Source organism: Rhodotorula graminis (assembly GCF_001329695.1).
Source record: "Rhodotorula graminis WP1 unplaced genomic scaffold RHOBAscaffold_9, whole genome shotgun sequence".
Lineage (NCBI taxonomy): Eukaryota > Fungi > Basidiomycota > Microbotryomycetes > Sporidiobolales > Sporidiobolaceae > Rhodotorula > Rhodotorula graminis.
The window spans coordinates 699,083-707,399 of NW_017264936.1; the positions used below are offsets into that span (position 1 = coordinate 699,083).

General features: G+C 65.8%; 2 protein-coding genes across 2 annotated transcripts; both read right to left on the reverse strand.

The window, feature by feature from the left end:
• Positions 1-2,094: 2,094 nt before the first annotated feature.
• RHOBADRAFT_48688 (uncharacterized protein) lies at positions 2,095-6,101 on the reverse strand. Its single transcript, XM_018415173.1, has 19 exons — positions 6,069-6,101; positions 5,705-5,865; positions 5,579-5,594; positions 5,501-5,512; positions 5,384-5,418; positions 5,247-5,309; positions 5,123-5,165; positions 5,015-5,057; positions 4,792-4,869; positions 4,503-4,682; positions 4,070-4,380; positions 3,886-3,974; positions 3,577-3,733; positions 3,428-3,494; positions 3,174-3,311; positions 2,727-3,105; positions 2,575-2,641; positions 2,417-2,477; positions 2,095-2,347 (listed from the first exon to the last, which is right to left on the reverse strand). Exons 2-19 carry the CDS (start codon positions 5,804-5,806, stop codon positions 2,296-2,298), a joined length of 1,893 nt encoding a protein of 630 aa, XP_018270076.1. The 5' UTR covers positions 5,807-5,865; positions 6,069-6,101; the 3' UTR covers positions 2,095-2,295.
• Positions 6,102-6,550: 449 nt separating this feature from the next.
• On the reverse strand, positions 6,551-7,971 carry RHOBADRAFT_16529 (uncharacterized protein; the record flags this gene model as incomplete). The annotated part of the gene is made up of 5 exons (XM_018412321.1): positions 6,551-6,846; positions 6,949-7,192; positions 7,266-7,355; positions 7,426-7,483; positions 7,571-7,971. The coding sequence occupies 5 exons, from the start codon at positions 7,969-7,971 to the stop codon at positions 6,551-6,553; spliced, it is 1,089 nt and encodes a 362-aa protein (XP_018270077.1).
• Between the last annotated feature and the right edge of the window lie 346 nt (positions 7,972-8,317).

Consider the following 8,317-nt stretch of genomic DNA (forward strand, 5'->3'; position numbering starts at 1 on the left):
GACCAGGACGAGGACGACGACATCGCCGAGGGCAACGTCGCACCACCTCTCGCGCCGCCACAGTCGTCGTCGACTGGCCGCAGGCGCAGGTCGCGCAGGTTCTCGTCCAAGACGTGGACGCCGCGCCAGGACGACATGTCCGACAACGAGGACGACTCGGCCTCGCCGTACACGCGTCGCGTCAACGAGTACATCGTCGCCCGCTCGGCCCTGTACAAGGAGATCAACAAGGTCCGTCCGCGCCCACTTCTCGTTCTTGCGCAAACGCGATCCCTGACCCTGGAATCCCTCGGCAGCACGCTCGCAGCATCAAGACAGCGTACGCGATGGCCAAGCAGCACCTGCAGAGCGTCAAGTGGCAGAGCCACGGACAAGCCGCCGTCGAGAACGACCCGGACCGCGAGTCGGCGCTGCGGCAGAAGGTCCTCGACCTCAATCTGGGCTACACTCGTTACGAGTCCGTCCTCGCTCCCTACTCTCTATATCCGTGACTGGTCCTGACGGGTGCCTCTGCAGCTTCTGGGGCCCGTGGTCGAGGAGCAAGCTCGTCAAGTCGCCCGACCCGCTCACCGACGAGGGTACGTCCCCTTTGTCTCTCTCTCTCTCTCTCTCTCTCTCTCTCTCTCTCGTCTCCTGAGCAGCCACGACCAACATCCTGACGTCGTGCTTGACTCGCAGAGTGGGTCCGTATCAAGCCCAAGCTCCTCAAGCTCCTCGACCGCCGCAAGGCGCGCGAGGTCAAGCAGGACCTCGTTCAGCAGCAACGCGCTCGCCAGTACGGACGTCAAAGCAGCTTGCGCACGCACTACAACGCGCTCATGGGTTCTCTGCCCGAGTCGGCGCGCCCGTTCGCCCCGCTCTTCCTCGACTTCCTCCTCCTCCCCTCGGTCAAGACGCTTTGCGCCGGCGACACCGACGTGAGCGAGCAGGCTTGGCGCGACGCCCTCGAGGACATCAAGGAGGACCTGTCGCAGTTCCGCCTCGATCTCGTCGCGCACGTTCGCGAGCTCATCTTCGAGGCGACGACCGACCCGGACAACCCCTCGTCGACCGAGGACGACCGCGACCTCGGCGACGACGACCTCGACCTCGACGCCTTCTTCTCGCTCGCGACGTCGTTTGTTTGCTGCGGCCACAAGGACTGCAAGGCAGCGAGCCGGCGTTACGACCGCCGGTGGCTCCTCGGCCGTGCGCGCTTCAACGTCCGCAAGCCTCGACACCTCGGCGCCGTCGGCCCTCTCGTCCGCGTCCTCGAGCACCTGCACGAGCACCACAACTACAGCACGCACGGGACCTGTGACTCCCAAGCGTCGCCGAGGTTCAACGTCAAGGTCCCGCTCGAGGTCGTCTGCGCGACGTCCGCCATCCTCGAGCTCAATCACCTCGATCCTGGTACGGCCGGCGTCGAAGAGCTCAAGCAAGCCGAGCGCATGGTCCAGTGCTACACGTGGGAGAACCGCCGCTCGACACGGCGCACGTTCTGGGGCGAGAACGGGTGGCCTGAGCTTGTGCGTCCCCTCTTTCTTCACCCCTCACCTCACCCGGCGTTCAGCAAGGGTCAAGCCTCTCACCTCAGTATCTCTCGCTGTGCGCAGCTCTTCGCGATCAGGACCGAGGGCGACAAGCTGTCGCGCATGAAGCCGCCCGTCTACCTCGACCCGCCCGTCATCGTCATGCACTCGCGCCACACGCCGTACCCGTCGGACACCGACACGGCCGGCGCCAAGAGCAAGTTCAACGGCGGTGCGGCGGCCGCGGTCCAGAGCAAGGCGGGCTTCGACCTGTTCGGCGGCGACAGCGAGGACGACTCGATGCTCTACTCGTCGGACGGGTGGTGAGCGAGGAGGGGGTGGGGGACCGCTTGCAGGGGTCGTCGAGGTCGCTTGTCGAAGAAGTACTGCTTGAAGGAAACGCTTGATTTGCCCACTTTGCGCCTTTCGCGAGAGCGACAACGCCATCGACCTCGACTTGAGAAGGTCGCTTTGCCGCCATGACGGCGAGCTGCTCTCGTTCGAGACGCTCGCGCTCGTCCAGCATCCGCTCGTGGAACCTCTCGCTTCCAGTCTCGAGGAGGCCGGACGGACGAGAAGAGAAGACGAAGGGCACTGCTTGTTCGGGTCGTTACAGAAAAGCTCGAGGAGGGCACAAATGGGGAGGGGAAAACGAGAAGGCACCTACAGACCAGGAGGAAACGCGAGACGAGAGAAGGAGAGAGAGAGAGAGAGAGGAGGGGCAGGAAGGGAGAGGGGAGAAAGAGGACGAAGAGTTGGCGAGTCGAGGTGGCCGGACGCCGCCTTACTGCTTGTAGGTGCCGATGATCGTGTCGGGCGCGTACTTGGCGACGACGCTGCATGAGAGAACGAGTGAGCGACCAAGGCCGGGCCAAGGTGACAAAGTAAGAGCGCGACAGACGCACGTCTTCTCGTGGAGCATGTTGAAGGCTTCCGAGGCTTCTTGCCCGGCATAAAGCATGAGAGCTGTTTCAGAGGGTTGCGGGCAAGACAGATTCAGTACTGGTCGTCGAGCGCCTCCCTCTGTTCCGATTCAAGAGGAGAAAAGAGGAAAGAGACGCACCCTTGGCGCCGCCCGGGTGGTCCTGCAAGAAGTTGGTGACGTTGAGCACCTGCCCGTTGACGGCAATCTGCGGTCGAAGACATCAGATCGTGTCAGTACGAGGGTCGACTCGATACTGCCCCACAAAGAGATGGAGAGAGCGCAGGACGCACCCAGATGTCGTCCTTGGTGTTGTGCTTGGCGACCTCCTCGAGCGAGTACTCCTTTTGCTCGACGCCCTTCTTCTCGCCCGCCTTGGTCTCCTCGTCGTGCTTGACCGCCGCGTCGACCTCGTTGGCCGGCTGCTCGGCCGTCGACGGGCCCGTCGGCTTGACGCCGCCCGACGACGACGACGACGCGCCTTGGCCCGACCAGTTGAGCGTGAGGTGCACCTGCTGCGTCGACGGGTCGATCGAGATGGTCGTCGACGGCGGCTGCAGGTGGTTGTTGACCTGGCCGAGGCGAGCGACGGCGCCCGAGCCCGACGAGAGGCTCTTGAGGAGGTACGACGCCGCCGTGTCGGCCGCGACGCGACCAAACACGACGCAGCCGCTGTCGAGACAGTTCGAGAGAGAGTCAGAAAGGGTCGTCGCGAGAAGAGGAGAGGCGAGGGGACGCACAGGAGCGACGAGCCGCCGAGGCGGTTGGCGCCGTGCACGCCGCCGGCAATCTCGCCCGACGCGAACAGGCCCTTGATCGGCTTCTTCTCCGTGTTGAGGACCTGCGAGAGCGGGTCGATCTCGAGGCCGCCCATGGTGCTGCGCGAGGAGGACGAGGGGTGTGAGCTTGAGGCGCTTCGGGCGACCGACGAAGACGTGCTCCGCTCGAGACCCAGCTCGAGCGGCACAGCCAGGTCGAGGACAGGCCGACGCACTAGTGCAGGACCGGGCTCATGATGGCGACGTGGAACGGGCCGGCGTTCTTGCCCCAGTTGGTCGCCGCTGCGGACGAGGGAGCGAGCGAGGGTCAGTTCCGGCCCTCGACGACGAGCACGAGACTCGGAGAGAACGATCGACGACACACAGAAGTACTTCTTGCCGAATGGGTCCTTCTTGGGGTCTTTGCAGATGGCCATGTAGTCGTCGAACGTGCCCTGGATCTTGGACAGCGGCAGGCCCATCTCCTTGGCGAGGTCGTCGACGGTGTCGATCTTCTTCATGAGGCCGCGCGCGACGTAGTGCTGCGTGAGACGAGGTACGAGGAGGACGAGGAGGGGGAGCAGAGAGGAGGAGGAGGGCGAGGAAGGGGAAAAGGGTCAGTGAGGGTCCGAGCGGGGAAAATGGGGCCGGCCGCTCGACGACCGCCGCGAGGGACAGCGCCTCGCGCACGCACCTTGCAGTGCCACTCGATCTCCTTGGACGCCTCGCCGTTGAGGATGAGGCGGACGGGCAGCTTGTTGTCCTCCCAGATGCGGCCGGTGACTGCGCGAACGACGACGACGAGCGAGTCAGTGACGCTCGCCTGTACGTGGCCCGCCGGCGCCGAGAGAGAGCGAGAGAGAGAGTGGGTGACGCACCGTAGTCGCGGTGGCCGAGCTCGTCGGCAAAGCGGTCGCCCTCCTTGTTGAGCAGCAGGCCGCCGACGCCGCGCAGCGCCTCGGCGGCGAGGAACTTGACCTTTGCGTCGGGATCGTTCGGGTCGACGAGGCCCGTCGGGTGCACCTGCACCTTCTCGAGGTCGATGCCGTTGGCGCCGACCGCCATGGCCATCTTGGTGCCGGCGCCCGTGCAGTGGTCGCCGTTGGTCGTCGGGAGGTCGAGCAGCTCGGGGCGGAACTTGGCGAGGAGGCCGTCCTTGGCAAAGTCGGCGGCGTAGCCACCAGTGGCGCTGCGTGAAGAACGGAGGGAGAGAGTCAGGGACTCGTCGCAGAAAGTCGGAGCGAGCCGGCGCGTCCGCCGACCTCGACTCGCCGCCGGCTCCGCCTGACCGCAAACGAGAGTGGGACGCACAGGATGACGGGACCGTGCGCCGTGTGCGTCTTGCCCTGGAACTCGAACTCGAGCCCGACGACCTCGTCGCCCTCCTTGACGAGCTTCTTGACGTCGGCCTTCTTGAGGAAGCGCATGCGCTTCGGGTCCTGCTCGGCGAGCTCCTCAAGGCCTTCCATGAGAGCGTAAGTTATCATCATTCTGTTGCACGCAGCGGGTCAGTCATCGTGCTCTGAGGACGGCGGAGGCGGCAGGCGAACAACGACGGCCGCGCCGGCTCGCCGGCCTCGAGATTATGGACGAAGCTCACCCCGGAAAGAGCTTGGACCCGCGGTGCGTGCGCTCGAAGCTGTGGCCGCCGAGGCGCGAGACCTTGGTGAGGTCGAGGCTGCAGCAGGGAGGGAAGAGGAGGGTAAGTGCGGGACCACCGAGTCACGACGCACGCCACGTGCGCCACCGCTCTCACCCAGGCACACGCTAGGCCTTATGGGACAGGTAGACGGTGCCGGCGAAAAGAGGAAGGGAGGACGCACTTGAAGCGCTCGACGAGCCAGTTGACGGCGTCGCCCGACTTGCCTGCAGATTCACGCTCGTCAGTCGTTCCTCGACGCCCGCCCCTCGACAGCGACCGCGAGACACACCCGTGAGCACCTCGATGAGGTCGTCGCGCGCGAGGTCACGAGCCTGTTGCGCGCCGTCGTTCGAGAAAAAGGTGAGTCCGCCGTCGACGACGACGAGGAAGAGAGCGAGACTTAGGGGACGCACCGACTTCTTGGTGTCGGCAAAGAAGGCCGCCGCCGAGTCCTTGATGCCGAGCTTCTCCTGGGCCTGCAAGAGGGCGGAAGAGAGAGAGAGGGTCAGGACCGGCGCCGAGAAGGGACGAAGTGGGGAAGGAGGCGCACCTTGGTGCCGGCGCCGTTGATGCCCGACGTGGCCTCTGCGAGTCGGGAACAGCTCGAGGGTCAGTCTGGCGAGACGCTCGAGAAAGACCGAGACGAGGGAGGGATCCAGGGGCGCACTGGTCGAGTTTCCTGCGTGGCGGGAAAGCAAAGAGGGTCAGCGTCGTCTCCTTGAGCTCGACGAGCTGCGCAACGTACCACCGGCGAACGCGTTCTGTAGGCGAGACGGAAGAGTCAGTCGCTAAATGTGACCGAGGCGGAGCGCGACGGTCCGACGGCACGAGGTGGGGACGACGAGGAGAAGTGGAAGGGGGAGGGGCGCACCTTCTCGAGGACGAGGACGTTGGCGCCCTTCTCGTACAGCGTGTGAGCGGCCGACAGTCCCGAGAGACCGGCGCCGACGACAATGACCTGCGGGCCCGACATGGGGAGGGAGCGCGAGGCGTGGGGGGAGGGAGGTGCGAGGGTTGGACGAGGGGGAGGAGCTGCACGGTGGGAGAAGCGGATCAGCTTGTGTCGGTAGTGAGGAATGTGCTCGTCACACTCGTGCGCGTCGCGTAGGCCCTGGTGCGGCGCGAGAGTGGCGAGGAGGCCGCCGCCGTTCTCGGGACGCGGGGATTCAGAGGAGGGGACGTGGCGGGGCGCGTGCGCTCGTGTGCTGGACGCGGCGAGGGGGCAGGGGACGCACAGCTAGAGAGGTGCTGGTCGCGTCACAAGCGGGTGCACAAAGGCAGGGCGAGGAAGGGAGAGAAGCAGAGGTCGGAAGCTGCGAATGCGGAGAAAAGGTGGGGCAGGCGCGACTTCGCCGTTGCGCGTGATTTGCTCGTCGCTCGTCTCTGCGGCCGCGGTGTGCGGCCACGTACAGCTCGAGAGGCTGTCGACGAGCAACTGCGACGTCGAGGGGAAACGCGAGACGGCGAGGCGCTCTCTCGTCCTCGTCGCAAGCTTTCACACGCTCTTGCTCCCGCTCGCCGCGCCGCCGCCGCACAGTGACGCACGTACTGCACTGCATTGCGCTCACACAAGTACAAGGAGAGAGCCCAGAGAGAATCCGCCCGAACCGCCGAAAGACCGTACCCTCGTCCACCCGCGCCCGGACCTCCTCGACCGCCCTCCTGCTCCTGCTCCTCCTCGCGCCCGCCCGCCGCCGGGTCGCCGCCTCGCGCCGCTTCAGAGCTTGGGCGCGCCCTCGTCGCCAATCTTGACGAGCGACTTGCCCGTGTTGGCGCCCGAGAAGAGGCCGACGAGCGCGTTGACGCACTGGTCGATGCCCTCGGTGCGCGTCTCGCGGACCTTGAGCGCGCCCGACCGGATGTGCTTGGCCATCTCCTCGGCTGCGACGTGATATTTTTGGCTGTAGTTGAACACGATAAACCCTTGAATGGTGGCACTTTGCGAGATGAGCGTGAGGTACATCTGCAGGCCCTTGGGCTGCGCGGATTGATAGTCTGCGATGGCGCCGCAGACTGTTGCGCAGAGCACCAGAGGGTCGTCAGTGACGTCGAGGGAGAGGGCGAAGTCGAGGGGGAGGAGAGGGAGGGAAAGGGAGGGAAAGGGAGGGGACGCACGGGCGATCCTCGCGTACTTGTTCAACCTCGTCAGGATCAGGTCCAGGATCTCGCCACCGACGTTCTCGAACACCTTGTCGACGTAGCCGACGTCGCGGAAGTTCTTCTTGAAGTCGGCGCTCTTGTAGTCGAGCACGACGTGCTGGTCCTCGGGCAGGAGCTCGTCCTTGAGCCACTTGCACTTGGCCTCGCCGCCGGCGATGGCGACGACGCGGCAGCCGTGGAGCTTGGCGAGCTGGCAAGCCTGTGGAGCGACGAGAGGGGGTCAGAGGCCGAGGGAGGGGAAGTCGAGGACGACGAGAGGGAGCGGGACGCACGATCGAGCCGACGGCGCCGGCGGCGCCGGTCACGACGACCGTGTCGCCGGGCTGGATCTGGGCGACGTCGTGAAGGCCCCAGTAGGCCGTCTGCGAGAGGTGGCGGGTCAGTCCGTGGGCTCGCAGAGAGAGAGAGAGCGACTTGGGAAGGTCGACGCACCTGGCCCGTCATGCCGAGAGCGCCGAGGTACAGCGTCGGCGAGATCGTCGAGTCGACCCTGCGCGTGCGTAGAGCAGTGTCAGGAGTCGCTCTTTGGAGGAGAGACGCGAAAGGAGCGAGGAAAAGGCGAGGAATGGGGACGCACTGGATCTTCTGGACCTCCTTGACCGGGACCTTGGCGTACTGCGTCCAGTTGAGCGTGCCGACGACCCAGTCGCCGACGGCGAGCTCGCCCTTGTCGCCCTCGGCCAGGCGCACGACGCGCCCGACGCCCGCCGCACGCATGGTCGCGCCAATCGCGACCGGCGGCACGTAGCTGCGCGTCGGGTTGAGCCAGCCGCGCATGGCCGGGTCGACCGAGATCCAGTCGACCTGGACGATGACCTCGCCCGGCTTGAGCTCGTCGTCGCCGAACATGGGGACGCCAGTCTCGAGCGTGAACGTGCCCGTCTTGCCATCGAGCGACGGGTTGATGGCCGCCTTGGGGCGCTCGCGCAGCGTGATGCGCGAGTAGGTGCGCGGGAGGGTCGAGGGGAGAGGCGCCATGTCGAGTGGGGGTGGTGGTGCTGCGGAACCGGGCGCCGCAGGTCGCAGAGTCGACGACGACGAGGCGTGCGACGAGGAGGGGTAGGTGAAGAAGGGTTTGTCGGGCGTCGTCGAGTCGGGAGAGTGCGCAGGTGAGGAGTGAGGCGAGTTGGAGGACGCGTCGAGGTCGGACGAGGACGAGGTGGACGAGCGCGAGGCGAGAGAGGAGGACGACGAGGACGTGGTTGGCGACGTCGACATGGCGGGACGCGGGGGTGCAGGATACGAGATGAACGACATGGTCAGTGTCTGTTCGTGTCGTGCACGGCGAGGACTGATAGAGAGGAGAGAGGGAAGGAAGCCCGGG